Source organism: Pseudophryne corroboree, chromosome 4 (genome assembly GCF_028390025.1).
Source record: "Pseudophryne corroboree isolate aPseCor3 chromosome 4, aPseCor3.hap2, whole genome shotgun sequence".
Lineage (NCBI taxonomy): Eukaryota > Metazoa > Chordata > Amphibia > Anura > Myobatrachidae > Pseudophryne > Pseudophryne corroboree.
In genome coordinates this window covers 86,001,270-86,018,244 of record NC_086447.1, presented here as the reverse complement: position 1 = coordinate 86,018,244, position 16,975 = coordinate 86,001,270, and the positions used below count along the sequence as shown (strand labels likewise).

At 49.9% G+C, this 16,975-nt stretch overlaps 1 protein-coding gene across 1 annotated transcript in view; it reads left to right on the top strand.

The window, feature by feature from the left end:
• Window positions 1–654: 654 nt before the first annotated feature.
• The window catches only part of LOC134908950 (24-hydroxycholesterol 7-alpha-hydroxylase), a 182,836-nt gene continuing 166,515 nt past the window's right edge, over window positions 655–16,975 (top strand). The window contains exon 1 of the mRNA XM_063915222.1: window positions 655–927. Coding sequence (XP_063771292.1) covers window positions 721–927 — 207 coding nt within the window. The 5' untranslated portion in view covers window positions 655–720. The remainder of the gene's footprint in view (window positions 928–16,975) is intronic.

Genomic DNA, 16,975 nt, shown 5'->3' with positions numbered 1-16,975 from the left:
GCAAATGAGCCCCTTGCGGGCTCGCTGCGCTCGCCACGCTACGGGCACGGTGGCGCGCTACGCGCGCCACACTATTTTATTCTCCCTCTATGGGGGTCGTGGACCCCCACGAGGGAAAATAATTGTCGGTATGCCGGCTGTCGGGCTCCCGGCGCCGGTATACTGAGCGCCGGGAGCCCGACCGCCGGCAAACAGAAGACCACCCGATACAGACATAGCCAGCCAGAAAAATAGTAGCAAGCAATATTTGTGGTACAGAAAAATTCCCAAACCTGCGCCTGTATGTGTAAGCTGCTGTATTAGGATAGATTACACAGAGCATGTATAGCGCCTGTGTATTGCTCCCACAGTTACAGTATGTAATCAGCATATGGGAAACCTCTATGTATCCTGATATAAATGTACATTATTAAGAATGAGATGCACTGATGCAGAGACATGAGGGGACACACAGTCTTGCAGCCCTCACACTTATGATTGGCTGCCTTCCTTGCCCGGCGATGCTGATTGGTTGGCCAAGGGGTGAGATCGCGGCTAACCAATCAGCGTCGCCGGGCACGGCTGGCAAGCAGCCATGGAATGCCCTTGGCAACCAGCACGCTCTGCCTTCCGTGGCCACGCCCTGTATGTGTGACGTCGCCAGCTGTCAGGCTCCGGGCCGCCTCTCTGAGGTGACAGGTGCCTCTGTGCCAGTCGGCATCTGGCTGGCGGCGGGAGAGGATGCTGGAGGTGCTCCCTGTCTCTGGTGTCACCGTGCTCGGGGTCCTGCTGGCTCTCCTGGCCGGGCTGCTGGCGAGAAGCCTCCTTTCCAGGGGACCCCAGAGCCACCCGCCTCCTCCATGCCTGCGGGGCTGGATACCCTGGCTGGGGGTCGCCTTAGAGATGGGGAAAGCCCCCCTGGATTTCATAGAGAGAGCCAGGCAGCAGGTAATGGGCACCGTGCACCTGATAATGGGGACCAGCACCCTGCTGCTGGATACTGTACGTACCTCCCAACATGACCCTCTCCAGGAGGAACAGAATGCTTTGCTCCTGGACTTCCCTCTTACTGTATGATTGCCTTCACCTGTGCTGAAACACCTTTCTTATCCATTTACCTGTACAACATAGGTGCCGGCAATCATACATAAGCAAAAAATTCCAGAAGCAGAGCATGGTGTCCCTCCAGCAGAGGGTTATATTGAGAGGTATGACTGTTCCAGTTACATGGTTATTATGGGAGTTTATGGTTGTATTGAATCTTGTTATTTCTCTGACGTCCTAGTGGATGCTGGGAACTCCGTAAGGACCATGGGGAATAGCGGCTCCGCAGGAGACTGGGCACAACTAAAGAAAGCTTTAGGACTACCTGGTGTGCACTGGCTCCTCCCACCATGACCCTCCTCCAGACCTCAGTTAGAATCGTGTGCCCGGCTGAGCTGGATGCACACTAGGGGCTCTCCTGAGCTCCTAGAAAGAAAGTATATTTTAGTTTTTTTATTTTACAGTGAGACCTGCTGGCAACAGGCTCACTGCAACGAGGGACTAAGGGGAGAAGAAGCGAACCTACCTGCTTGCAGGTAGCTTGGGCTTCTTAGGCTACTGGACACCATTAGCTCCAGAGGGATCGACCGCAGGACCCGTCCTTGGTGTTCGTTCCCGGAGCCGCGCCGCCTTCCCCCTTACAGAGCCAGAAGCAAGAAGATGATCCGGAAAATCGGCGGCAGAAGACTTCAGTCTTCACCAAGGTAGCGCACAGCACTGCAGCTGTGCGCCATTGCTCCTCATGTACACCTTACACTCCGGTCACTGATGGGTGCAGGGCGCTGGGGGGGGGGGCGCCCTGAGCAGCAATATTAAGACCTTGGCTGGCAAAATAATCACAATATATAGTCCCAGGGCTATATATGTGATAAATACCCCTGCCAGAATCCATAAAAAAGCGGGAGAAAAGTCCGACGAAAAAGGGGCGGGGCTATCTCCCTCAGCACACTGGCGCCATTTTCTCTTCACAGTGCAGCTGGAAGACAGCTCCCCAGGCTCTCCCCTGTAGTTTTCAGGCTCAAAGGGTTAAAAAGAGAGGGGGGGCACTAAATTTAGGCGCAATATTGTGTATACAAGCAGCTATTCTGGAAAATTCACTCAGTTATAGTGTTAATCCCTACATTATATAGCGCTCTGGTGTGTGCTGGCATACTCTCTCTTTGTCTCCCCAAAGGGCTTTGTGGGGTCCTGTCCTCAGTCAGAGCATTCCCTGTGTGTGTGCGGTGTGTCGGTACGGCTGTGTCGACATGTTTGATGAGGAGGCTTATATGGAGGCGGAGCAGAGGCCGATAAATGGGATGTCGCCCCCTGTGGGGACGACACCAGAGTGGATGGATAGGTGGAAGGTATTAACCGACAATGTCAACTCCTTACATAAAAGGCTGGATGACGTAACAGCTGTGGGACAGCCGGCTTCTCAGCCCGCGCCTGCCCAGGCGTCTCAAAGGCCATCAGGGGCTCAAAAAAACGCCCGTTACCTCAGATGGCAGACACAGATGTCGACACGGAGTCTGACTCCAGTGTCGACGAGGTTGAGACATATACACAATCCACTAGGAACATCCGTTGCATGATCCCGGCAATTAAAAATGTGTTTTAGGATACGGCCACTTTGAAGGAGCCTGCTGATTAAAAGCAGGAGGCTATCCTGAAGTCTGTATATACACACTCAGGTATTATACTGAGACCTGCAATTGCCTCAGCATGAATAGTGCTGCTGCAGGAGGGTCTGATACCCTGTCAATAATATTAAAACCCTAGACAGGGATAATATTTTGCTAACATAGAGCATATTAAAGACGTAGTCTTATATATGAGGGATGCACAGGGGGATATTTGCCGGCTGGCATCCAGAATTAATGCAAGGTCCATTTTGCCAGGAGGGTATTAGAGACCCGGCAGTGGACAGGTGATGCTGACTTTAAAAGGCACATGGAGATTCTGCCTTATAAGGGTGAGGAATTGTTTGGGGATGGTCTCTGGGACCTCGTATCCACAGCAACAGCTGGGAAGAAATTTTTTTACCTAAGGTTTCCTCACAGCCTAAGAAAGCACTGTATTATCAGGTACAGTCCTTTCGGCTTCAGAAAAGCAAGGGGGCCAAAGGCGCTTCCTTTCTGCACAAGGGAAGAAGGAAAAAGCTGCACAGACAGCCAGTTCCCAGGATCAAAAATCTTCCCCCGCTTCCTCTGAGTCCACAGCATGACGCTGGGGCTCCACAGGTGGAGACAGGTGCGGTGGGGGCGCGTCTCGGGAACTTCAGGGACCAGTGGGCTTGCCCACAGGTGGATCCCTGGGTTCTGCAAATAGTATCACAGGGATACAAGCTGGAGTTCGAGGCGACTCCCCCTCGCCGTTACCTCACATCAGCCTTGCCTGCTGCCCTCGGAGATAGGGAGTTAATACTGGCGGCAATTCACAAGCTGCACTTCCAGCAGGTGAAATCAAGGTACCCCTCCTTCAACAAGGCCGGGGTTACTATTCCAAAATGTTTGTGGTACCGAAACCAGACGGTTCGGTGAGACCCATTCTAAAATTGAAATCCTTGAACACTTATATAGGAAGGTTCAAGTTCAAAATGGAATCGCTCAGGGCGATTATTGCAAGCCTGGAGAATTTCAGGGTATCACTGGACATCAAGGATGCTTACCTGCATGTCCCTATTTACCCTCCTCACTAGGAGTACCTCAAAATTGTGGTACAGGATTGTCATTACCAATTCCAGACGTTGCCGTTGGTCTGTTCCTGGGTATGTGTCAGATTGCGTTTGGTCTGTGTCCCCGGAGGGGGCGCTAGTGGGTCAGTGGAGGTGGAAGGAAGGAAACGAGGAGGTTGAATAACGTTCCTGCGCATGAGCGCAAAGGTATTTTTATTAGGCAGATGTATAACAGTTATTGCAGCAGAAATAATAATAACAGGTGAAAAAAGTCAATCACTCAGTAATGAATCTGAAAGTCTATGGCAAATGAATGATAAATGAATTTGAGAAATAATATCCAGAATATAAATCAGAAGAGCAGAATGTCTTATGGAATGATTCTGGCTTGGAAACCAGTGCAGGGTTAAAACGGGAAACTAGGCAGTAGATGATATGGCAAACCTGAGCATAAGCAGGAGACCGACTCACAGTGCAGGTGATGGGCACTGGCAGCAGCAAGCTGTGTCACAGGTGGAGGAAATGAACGCACCTGGAGTTTGTCTTCAACTGCAGGCTGAAGCACACAAGGTGGTGATGAGTGTGAGGCCTTATGCAGGTTGCAGGTATTGCTGAGCCTTGAAGTTCCACGGGAGAATGCAGAGTAACCAGGAGTATAATGTTCTTAGCAGAGAACCAGGAACTCAGGAGAGACAGGAACCGATCCTTTCATGTAGGTCGCAGATAGACACAAAGTCCAGGATGCCTGTGAGCTGTACCTGTAGCCTCCTATATACCCCATGGTACGCAGGGATTGGATGAGTGCAGGAAAGGTGGGTGTGGCCACGCACCGGATTGGCCGCAGCATACTGGCTATTGCAGACTGTCATGGCGGCGCCCACGCCGCGGCCCAGCGGGGACGCGGCGCGCTACACGCCTGCTGTCTCAGCAGTACCCCCAGGATCCAGATGATGACCCATGGCAGGGGCATAGGCAACCGGTGACCGCAGGGAGCCAGGACGGAGTCCGCAGCGGCGGACGGATGACAGCCTGGTAAGTCGATTCCTGACAGTACCCCCTCCTTTAGGGGTGGACACCGAACACCCACGTGGTTTGGAGGGATGAGTGCTGTGGAAAACACGGACCAACCTAGGAGCATGGACATCAGATGAATTCACCCAGCTTCTCTCCTCTGGGCCATAACCGCACCAATCGACCAGGTACTGGAGACGTCCATACCGGCAACGGGAGTCCAGAATCTTGTTGATCTCAAATTCCACGCCCCGCTGAGTTCGGATCTTGGGACCTGCTGGAAGAGTATTCTGAAAGCGGTTTAGAACTAAAGGTCTGAGGAGAGAAATGTGAAAGGCATTAGGTATACGAAGTGAAGATGGTAATTTCAACTTGTAAGCTACTGGGTTGATGACACTCTCAATAGGGTAAGGACCAATGAAGCGTGGTGCAAACTTCATGGAAGGAACCCTGAGACGAAGGTTGCGGGTTGATAACCAAACTCGATCCCCAGGTTTCAAATAGGGAACCGCACGTCTCTTGCGGTCGGCAAAGATCTTATATCGACTGGAGGCTTTTTTGAGGGAAACGTGAATCTTTTTCCAAATGGTTGAAAACTGAGTTAGTGCAGAAGTGGCAGCTGGAACATCCATATGAGGAAGCTCTTGGAATTCAGGTACACGGGGATGTTGCCCATAAACTGCAAAGAATGGTGTCGTATCAGTGGCAGTATGATATCGAAAGTTATGGGCAAACTCGGCCCACGGGAGCAGATTGAACCAATCATCCTGGGAAGATGACACATATAACCTTAAAAAAGTCTCAAGTTCTTGATTGACTCTCTCTGTCTGCCCATTCGTCTGAGGATGGTATGATGACGAGAATTTCAATTTTACCTGCATGGCAGAACAGAGGGCCCTCCAAAACCTCGCTACAAACTGTACCCCCCGATCAGATATTATTTCAGAGGGTAAACCATGTAAGCGGAAAATCTCCTGTATGAAGATTTGGGCAAGTTTCGGGGCAGAAGGGAGACCCTGGAGGGGAACGAAATGAGCCATCTTGGTGAATCTGTCCACTACAACCCAAATGGTATTATGTCCCTGAGAAGATGGAAGGTCAGTGATAAAATCCATGGACAGATGAGACCAAGGACGACTAGGGACAGACAAGGGTTGTAACTGACCTGCTGGTGACTGACGAGGAGTCTTGTGCTGCACACATTTAGGACAGGATGCCACGAAATCCTGGATGTCCATTTTCATCTTTGGCCACCAATATGATGCGGAAAGGAACTTGAATGTCTTCAGGACACCAGGATGACCAGTGAATTTGGACTGATGGGCCCAAGATAGCAACTTGGGACGGAGCTCTGAGGAAACAAAAGTCTTACCAGGAGGAGGAGCTGGGGAGACTTGAGAGGCAGCGAAAACCACGGGACTCAGGATGGAATGTGGCACAGAGTCAGATGTTCCTTCTTCAGATTCCATGGATCGGGATAATGCATCGGCTTTCACATTCTGTGAACCTGGGCGGAAATGAAGCTTAAAATTAAAACGTGAGAAAAACATAGCCCACCTGGACTGGCGAGGGTTAAGGCACTGGGCTGCTTTTAAATAAAGCAAGTTCTTATGATCCGTGAAGATGTTAAACGGATGTTTGGCCCCTTCTAGGAGATATCTCCATTCCTCGAGAGCCAGCTTGATTGCCAGTAACTCTTGATCTCCCACGGAGTAGTTAGCTTCTGCAGGAAGAAACTTGCGAGAATAGAATCCACACGGGTGGACTTTCCCATCAGATCCCTTCTGGGAGAGAACAGCACCTACCCCAACTGTAGAGGCGTCTACCTCCAACTCGAATGGTCTGTCGACATCTGGCTGTGACAGCACTGGAGCAGACATAAAGGCTAGCTTGATTTTCCGGAAGGCTGCCAAGGCTTCTTCTGACCAGTTGGAATGATCTGCCCCTTTCCGAGTCAGGTTGGTAATAGGAGCGATGAGAGTGGAGAATCCTCGAATAAATTTTCTATAGTAGTTGGCGAAACCCAGGAACCGCTGGATAGCTTTGAGGGAAGTTGGAATGGACCAGTTGGCAATGGCTTCCAATTTCGTCGGGTCCATCTGAAGATCCGATCCGGAGATTATATAACCCAGAAAGGGTATAGAGGGAACTTCAAAGGTGCATTTAGATAGTTTCCCGTAGAGACGATTCTCACGAAGACGTCGGAGAACTTCACAGACTTGTAGGCGATGAGATGGAAGGTCTTGAGAAAAGATAAGAATATCATCTAGATAGACAACGAGGTATTTATACAGCACATCTCGAAAAATTTCATTCACAAAGTGTTGGAATACCGCTGGAGCATTACTCAACCCAAATGGCATTACCAGGTATTCATAATGGCCATCTCGAGTGTTGAAAGCTGTTTTCCACTCGTCACCACTCCGGATTCTGATGAGATTATAGGCACCGCGGAGATCTAACTTGGTGAAAATGCGGGCCCCCTTAACTCTATCAAAAAGTTCGGTAATGAGTGGTAAAGGATAACTATTCTTGATAGTAATGTCATTGAGACCCCGATAGTCAATGCATGGACGCAGTCCTCCATCCTTCTTTTTGACAAAGAAGAAACCTGCACCAGCGGGTGATGATGACGGACGGATGAATCCTTTCTGGAGATTCTCTCTGATGTATTTACTCATCGCCTCTGTTTCAGGAACAGATAAAGGGTAGGTGCGCCCCCTAGGTGGCTTCTTGCCAGGAAGGAGATCGATGGGACAATCCCATTCCCTATGGGGCGGCAGAATATCAGCAGCCTTTTCACAGAAGACGTCTGCGAAGTCTTGATAAACTGCTGGAAGACTTAGCTGTGACTTTACTTCGGTTGATTTAATGGGACACACTTGGGCTAAGCAGGATTGGTGACAATGTGAACCCCATGAGGTAAGCTGCAACGTTGTCCAGTTGAACTGTGGGTTATGTAGCTGGAGCCAAGGCATGCCCAAGACAATCTCCTGGGTGGCCTGAGGGATGACCAGGAACTTGATCAGTTCTGAATGAAGAAATCCAACTCCCAGAACCACTGGGGTAGTTTGATGTGAAATGTTCCCCTTAGAGATTCTACTACCATCCACAGCAGTAATGTATACAGGACAAGAAAGTTCACAGGTAGACAGACGAAATTTATTTACGGCAGCTTGGGTGATAAAATTTCCTGCAGCACCGCAGTCCACTAATGCTGACGCAGACTGGAGCCCAACGGAGGTTTCTAGCGTCACTGGAAGAATGAGGTCTTGTTGGGAAGGAGCTTGACTGAGAGATCCTAACTTGACTCCTCCCTTACAAGTCAGGATCTGGCGTTTCCCGAACGCATCGTGCAGGAGTTAATTTGATGACCCGCAGCAGCACAGTACAGGCAGAGCCTCTCCCGTATTCTTCTTGCCCGCTCTTCAGGAGATAGGCGGGACCTATTAATCTGCATAGGCTCGTCAGAAGAGGGAGACTGGAACTGTACAGGAGGTATGTACCTTGGTCTGCGAGACTCACTCCGAGCGCGTTCATTATTGCGTTCGCGGATGCGAGAGTCCAGCTTAATACATAGGGAGATCAAATCAGGCAGTTGAACAGGAATGTCACGGGTTGTCAATTCGTCCTTGATCCGATCCGAAAGTCCGTGCCAGAAGGCTGCTACCAGAGCTTGGTTGTTCCACTGGATCTCTGCAGCCAACGTCTGGAACTGGATGACATATTGTCCCATGCTTCGGTTACCTTGACGAAGTTGGATCAGGTCTGCCGAAGCTGATGTTGCTCGACCAGGTTCGTCAAAGATCCGTCTAAAAGTTGACACGAAGTCTGAGTAGTTGTTGATCAGAGGGTCAGCACGTTCCCACAGAGGAGACACCCAACTCAGAGCAGAACCAGAGAGTAAGGAAATGATGTAGGCAACCTTGGACCTTGGTGTGGGAAAGTTATGTGGCAATAACTCAAACTGTATTTCACACTGATTGAGAAAGCCGCGACATAGTTTAGGACTGCCATCATATTTGCTCGGCACGGGCAGGTGCAGGCGTGATACTGGAACTGATGCAGCCGACGTAGAAGAATTTACAGCACTGGCAGGTGCTGGAGTAACTGGAACAGTAGGTGAAAGTACACTGGGCAGGGATTGCTGCAGTGTATCCAATCGGGAGGACATCCCTTGTAGAAAGTGAAGCATCTGCTGCTGCGCAACCTCTTGACCATCCAGACGGGAGACCAGATCTTGCAAGGCCTCTGACCCCACACTCCGTCCACCATCCGAGTCCATCGATCCTGGACTTACTGTCAGATTGCGTTTGGTCTGTGTCCCCGGAGGGGGCGCTAGTGGGTCAGTGGAGGTGGAAGGAAGGAAACGAGGAGGTTGAATAACGTTCCTGCGCATGAGCGCAAAGGTATTTTTATTAGGCAGATGTATAACAGTTATTGCAGCAGAAATAATAATAACAGGTGAAAAAAGTCAATCACTCAGTAATGAATCTGAAAGTCTATGGCAAATGAATGATAAATGAATTTGAGAAATAATATCCAGAATATAAATCAGAAGAGCAGAATGTCTTATGGAATGATTCTGGCTTGGAAACCAGTGCAGGGTTAAAACGGGAAACTAGGCAGTAGATGATATGGCAAACCTGAGCATAAGCAGGAGACCGACTCACAGTGCAGGTGATGGGCACTGGCAGCAGCAAGCTGTGTCACAGGTGGAGGAAATGAACGCACCTGGAGTTTGTCTTCAACTGCAGGCTGAAGCACACAAGGTGGTGATGAGTGTGAGGCCTTATGCAGGTTGCAGGTATTGCTGAGCCTTGAAGTTCCACGGGAGAATGCAGAGTAACCAGGAGTATAATGTTCTTAGCAGAGAACCAGGAACTCAGGAGAGACAGGAACCGATCCTTTCATGTAGGTCGCAGATAGACACAAAGTCCAGGATGCCTGTGAGCTGTACCTGTAGCCTCCTATATACCCCATGGTACGCAGGGATTGGATGAGTGCAGGAAAGGTGGGTGTGGCCACGCACCGGATTGGCCGCAGCATACTGGCTATTGCAGACTGTCATGGCGGCGCCCACGCCGCGGCCCAGCGGGGACGCGGCGCGCTACACGCCTGCTGTCTCAGCAGTACCCCCAGGATCCAGATGATGACCCATGGCAGGGGCATAGGCAACCGGTGACCGCAGGGAGCCAGGACGGAGTCCGCAGCGGCGGACGGATGACAGCCTGGTAAGTCGATTCCTGACAGTATGGTTCTGGACACAGACCAAAAAAAAAGTGTTTCTCCCGGAGGAGAAAGCCAAGGAGCTGTCATCTCTAGTCAGAGTCCTCCTGAAACCAAAACAGGTGTCGGTGCATCACTGCACGCGAGTCCTGGGAAAAATGGTAGCTTCCTACGAAGCAATTCCATTCGGCAGGTTCCATGCAAGAACTTTTCAGTGGGACCTGTTGGACAAGTGGTCCGGATCGCATCTTCAGATGAATCGGCTGATAACCCTGTCTCCAAGGACCAGGGTATCTCTGCTGTGGTGGCTGCAGAGTGCTCATCTTCAAGAGGGCCGCAGATTCGCCATACAGGACTGGATCCTGGTGACCACGGATGCCAGCCTTCGAGGCTGGGGGGCAGTCACACAGGGAAGAAACTTCCAGGGACTATGGTCAAATCAGGAGATTTCCCTACACATAAATATTCTGGAACTAAGGGCCATTTACAATGCCCTAAGTCAGGCAAGACCCCTGCTTCAAAATCAGCCGGTACTGATCCAATCAGACAACATCACGGCAGTCGCCCATGTAAACCGACAGGGCGGCACAAGAAGCAGGATTGCGTGGCAGAAACCACAAGGATTCTCCGATGGGCGGAAAATCACGTGTTAGCACTGTCAGCAGTGTTCATTCCGGGAGTGGACAACTGGGAAGCAGACTTCCTCAGCAGACACGACCTCCACCCGGGAGAGTGGGGACTTCATACAGGAGTTTTCCAACTGATTGTAAACCGTTGGGAAAGGCCACAGGTGGACATGATGGCGTCCCACCTAAACAAAATATTGCGCCAGGTCAAGAGACCCTCAGGCAATAGCTGTGGACGCTCTAGTGACACCGTGGGTGTACCAGTCGGTTTATGTGTTCCTTCCTCTTCCTCTCATACCCAAGGTACTGAGGATAATAAGGAAAAGAGGAGTAAGTACTATACTCATTGTTCCGGATTGGCCAAGAAGAACTTGGTACCCGGAACTTCAAGAAATAATCTCAGAGGACCCATGGCCTCTACCGCTCAGACAGGATCTGCTGCAGCAGGGTCTGTGTCTGTTCCAAGACTTACCGCGGCTGCGTTGACGGCATGGCGGTTGAACGCCGGATCCTGAAGGAAAAGGACATTCCGGAGGAAGTCATTCCTACGCTGATTAAAGCTAGGAAAGAAGTAACCGCAAACCATTATCACCGCATTTGGCGAAAATATGTTGCGTGGTGTGCGGACAGGAAGGCCCCAACAGAGGAATTTCAGCTGGGTCGATTTCTGCACTTCCTACAGTCAGGAGTGACTATGGGCCTAAAATTGGGTTCCATTAAGGTCCAGATTTCGGCTCTGTCGATTTTCTTCCAGAAAGAACTGGCTTCACTGCCTGAAGTTCAGACATTTGTAAAGGGAGTGCTGCATATTCAGCCCCCTTTTGTGCCTCCAGTGGCACATTGGGATTTCTAAAATCACACTGATTTGAACCACTTAAAACCGTAGATTTAAAATATCTCACGTGGAAGGTGGTCATGCTATTGGCCTTGGCTTCGGCCAGGCGTGTGTCAGAATTGGCGGCTTTGTCGTGTAAAAGCCCTTATCTGTTTTTCCATATGGATAGGGCAGAATTGAGGACTCGTCCCCAGTTTCTCCCTAAGGTGGTATCAGCTTTTCACTTGAACCAACCTATTGTGGTGCCTGCGGCTACTAGGGACTTGGAGGATTCCAAGTTACTTGACGTAGTCAGGGCCTTGAAAATTTATGTTTCCAGGACGGCTGGAGTCAGGAAAACTGACTCGCTATTTATCCTGTATGCACCCAACAAGCTGGGTGCTCCTGCTTCTAAGCAGACTATTGCTTGCTGGATTTGTAGCACAATTCAGCTTGCGCATTCTGCGGCTGGACTGCCGCATCCTAAATCTGTAAAAGCCCATTCCACAAGGAAGGGGGCTCTTCTTGGGCAGCTGCCCGAGGGGTCTCGGCTTTACAACTTTGCCGAGCTGCTACATGGTCAGGGTCAAACACGTTTGCAAAATTCTACAAAATTGATACCCTGGCTGAGGAGGCCCTTGAGTTCTCTCATTCGGTGCTGCAGAGTCTTCCGCACTCTCCCGCCCATTTGGGAGCTTTGGTATAATCCCCATGGTCCTTACGGAGTTCCCAGCATCCACTAGGACGTCAGAGAAAATAAGATTTTACTCACCGGTAAATCTATTTCTCGTAGTCCGTAGTGGATGCTGGGCGCCCATCCCAAGTGCGGATTGTCTGCAATACTTGTATATAGTTATTGCCTAACTAAAGGGTTATTGTTGAGCCATCTGTTGAGAAGCTCAGTTATATTTCATACTGTTAACTGGGTATAGTATCACGAGTTATACGGTGTGATTGGTGTGGCTGGTATGAGTCTTACTCGGGATTCAAAATCCTTCCTTATTGTGTCAGCTCTTCCGGGCACAGTGTCCTAACTGAGGTCTGGAGGAGGGTCATAGAGGGAGGAGCCAGTGCACACCAGGTAGTCCTAAAGCTTTCTTTAGTTGTGCCCAGTCTCCTGCGGAGCCGCTATTCCCCATGGTCCCTACGGAGTTCCCAGCATCCACTACGGACTACGAGAAATAGATTTACCGGTGAGTTAAATCTTATTTTTTTATTTACAGTGTTATGCAATTTATATATTGGCAGAAATTTGCACCTGTTGTACGAAGATGTGTGGGGCCTTATCTAGGGTGACCATATTATCCCTTTTACCTGGGACGCTTGGAGAGTATGGGTCGTTGGGTCGACTCAACTTAGTTCGACATGGTCATTAGGTCGGCAGGTACTAGGTCAAAAGGTTGACATGGGTTTTTAGACTTTTTATGGTGTCGTTTTCTTCGCAAAGTGAAAGGGAACCCCAATTAATGCACCGTGTCCCCTCGTATGACTCGCTGCGCTCAGCACAGGTTACCGTTCCCAATTGTAGTCCACGTGGATCGTCAAGTATAAAAAATTCCAAAAAATGAAGAAAAAAATTGTGAAAAACTCATGTCGACTTATTGACCATGTTGACCTAAGCTGTGTTGACCTAATGACCGTATCCCCTCATGGATTACACAGGTTCTGTGGCTGGCTGACTTCAAGCCTACATGTTAGATGGTTTTAATCTGCCACAGAACCTGTGTAATCCATGAGCGTCCCAGGTAAAAGGGATATGGTCACCCTACCTTATCCAGAGCTGGGTGCAAAATGCGGCAGGCATTTGTGCAACCTATTCAGAGTTGTGGAGCAACTGAAATGCACAAATAATTACATACCTCCCAACATGACCCTCTCCGGGAGGGACAAAATGCTCTGCTCCTGGACTTCTCTCTATTGCCGACACCTGTGTTGAACAGGATAATGGATAAGAAAGGTGTTTCACCACAGATGAGGGTAATCATAAATTAGGAGGAAAGTCCAGGAGCAGAGCATGCTGTCCCTCCTGGAGAGGGTCATGTTGGGAGGTATCTAACTATCTGTCTGTCCTATGTATCTATCTATCCATCAAGATCAGAGGTTCTCAAACTCGGTCCTTGGGGGCCCACACAGTGCATGTTTTGCAGGTCTCCTCACAGAATCACAAGTGAAATAATTAGCTCCACCTGTGGACCTTTTAAAATGTGTCAGTGAGTAATTAATACACCTGTGCACCTGCTGGGTTACCTGCAAAACATGCACTGTGTGGGCCCACGAGGACCAAGTTTGAGAACCTCTGATCAAGATATATGTATTTCAGTTGCTCCAGCTCTAAATGGTATGTACACCCTAGGCCACAGGTTCTCAAACTCGGTCCTCAGGACCCCACACAGTGCATGTTTTGCAGGTAACCCAGCAGGTGCACAAGTGTATTAATTACTCACTGACACATTTTAAAAGATTTACAGGTGGAGCTAATTATTTCACTTGTGATTCTGAGGAGACCTGCAAAACATGCACTGCGTGGGGTCCTGAGGACCGAGTTTGAGAACCAATGCCCTAGGCCACAGGTTCTCAAACTCGGTCCTCAGGACCCCACACAGTGCATGTTTTGCAGGTCTCCTAACAGAATCACAAGTGAAATAATTAGTTCCACCTGCGGACCTTTTAAAATGTCAGTGAGTAATTAATACACCTGTGCACCTGCTGGGTTACCTGCAAAACATACACTGTGTGGGGTCCTGAGGACCGAGTTTGAGAACCTATGCCCTAGGCGATATTTTAGACAATATTTCCATACCTCCCAACATGACCCTCTCCAGGAGGGACAGAATGTTCTGTTCCTGGACTTCCCTCTTAATTTATTTTCTCTGACGTCCTAGTGGATGCTGGGTACTCCGTAAGGACCATGGGGAATAGCGGGCTCCGCAGGAGACTGGGCACTCTAAAGAAAGATTAGGTACTATCTGGTGTGCACTGGCTCCTCCCTCTATGCCCCTCCTCCAGACCTCAGTTAGAATCTGTGCCCGGCCCGAGCTGGTTGCACACTAGGGGCTCTCCTGAGCTTCTAGTAAAGAAAGTATTTGTTAGGTTTTTTATTTTCAGTGAGATCTGCTGACAACAGACTCATTGCTACGAGGGACTAAGGGGAGAAGAAGCGAACCTACCTACTTGCAGCTAGCTTGGGCTTCTTAGGCTACTGGACACCATTAGCTCCAGAGGGATCGAACACAGGCCCAGCCTTGGTCGTCTAGTCCTGTAGCCGCGCCGCCGTCCCCCTTACAGAGCCAGAAGCAAGAAGAACATCCTGGAAATCGGCGGCTGAAGACTTCGGTCTTCATTAAGGTAGCGCACAGCACTGCAGCTGTGCGCCATTGCTCCCTATGCACACCACATACTCCGGTCACTGATGGGTGCAGGGCGCTGGGGGGGTGGCGCCCTGGGCTGCAATTAGAGTACCTTAAATTGGCAAATGGCACATAATAAAGCCGAATAAGCTATATATGTGCATAAATCCCCTGCCATATTATAAATATAAGAGCGGGAGAAGTCAGCCGAAAAAGGGGCGGGGCTATCTCCCTCAGCACACTGGCGCCATTTCCTCTTCACAGCTCCGCTGGAAGACAGCTCCCCAGGCTCTCCCCTGCAGTTTCCAGGCTCAAAGGGTAAAAAAGAGAGGGGGGGCACTAAATTTAGGCGCAAACTGTATATTATAAGCAGCTATAGGGAAAAATCACTTTTGTTAGTGTAAATCCCTGATTAAATAGCGCTGTGGTGTGTGCTGGCATACTCTCTCTCTGTCTCCCCAAAGGACTTAGTGGGGTCCTGTCCTCAGTCAGAGCATTCCCTGTGTGTGTGCGGTGTGTCGGTACGGCTGTGTCGACATGTTGGATGAGGAGGCTTATGTGGAGGCGGAGCAGGTGCCGATAAATGTGATGTCGCCCCCTGCGGGGCCGACACCAGAGTGGGTGGATATGTGGAAGGTATTAACCGACAGTGTCGACTCCTTACATAAAAGGTTGGATGACGTGACAGCCGTGGGACAGCTGGCTTCTCAGCCCGCACCTGCCCAGGCGTCTCAAAGGCCACCAGGGGCTCAAAAACGCCTGCTACCTCAGATGGCAGACACAGATGTCGACACGGAGTCTGACTCTAGTGTCGACGAGGATGAGTCATACACGCAATCCACTAGGGGCATCCGTTGCATGATTACAGCAATGAAAAATGTGTTACACATTTCTGACATTAACCCAGGTACCACTAAAAAGGGTATTATGTTTGGGGAGAAAAAGCAGCCAGTGTCTTTTCCCCCATCAGATGAGTTGAATGAAGTGTGTGAAGAAGCGTGGGCTTCCCCCCATAAAAAACTGGTAATTTCTAAAAAATTACTGATGGCGTACCCTTTCCCGCCAGAGGACAGGTCACGTTGGGAAACATCCCCTAGGGTGGATAAGGCGCTCACACGTTTGTCAAAAAAGGTGGCACTGTCGTCTCAGGATACGGCTGCCTTGAAGGAGCCTGCTGATAGAAAGCAGGAGGCGATCCTGAAGTCTGTATATACACACTCGGGTACTATACTGAGACCTGCAATTGCCTCAGCATGGATGTGTAGTGCTGCTGCAGCGTGGTCTGATACCCTGTCGGACAATATTGACACCCTCGACAGGGATACTATTTTGCTAACCATAGAGCATATTAAAGACGTCGTCTTGTACATGAGGGATGCACAGAGGGATATTTGCCGGCTGGCATCCAGAATTAATGCAATGTCCATTTCTGCCAGGAGGGTATTATGGACCCGGCCTGATTCTAAAAGGCACATGGAGGTTCTGCCTTATAAGGGTGAGGAATTGTTTGGGGATGGTCTTTCGGACCTCGTATCCACAGCAACAGCTGGGAAATCGACATTTTTACCTCAGATTCCCTCACAGCCTAAGAAAGCACCGTATAATCAGGTACAGTCCTTTCGGCCTCAGAAAAGCAAGCGGGTCAGAGGCGCTTCCTTTCTGCTCAGAGGCAGGGGAAGAGGGAAAAAGCTGCACCAGACAGCCAGTTCCCAGGATCAAAAATCTTCCCCCGCTTCCTCTAAATCCACCGCATGACGCTGGGGCTCCACAGGCGGAGCCAGGTGCGGTGGGGGCGCGTCTCCGGAACTTCAAGCTGGAGTTCGAGGCGACTCCCCCTCGCCGTTACCTCAAGTCAGCCTTGCCTACTGCCCTCAGAGAAAGGGAGGTAGTACTGGCGGCAATTCACAAGCTGTATCTTCAGCAGGTGATAATCAAGGTACCCCTCCTTCAACAGGGACGGGGTTACTATTCCACAATGTTTGTGGTACCGAAACCAGACGGTTTGGTGAGACCCATTCTAAATTTAAAATCCTTGAACACTTATATAAGGAAGTTCAAGTTCAAGATGGAATCGCTCAGGGCGGTTATTGCAAGCCTGGAAGAAGGGGATTTTATGGTGTCATTGGACATCAAGGATGCTTACCTGCATGTCCCCATTTATCCACCCCACCAGGAGTACCTCAGGTTTGTGGTACAGGACTGTCATTACCTATTCCAGACGCTGCCGTTTGGTCTGTCCACGGCACCGCGGGTATTTACCAAGGTAATG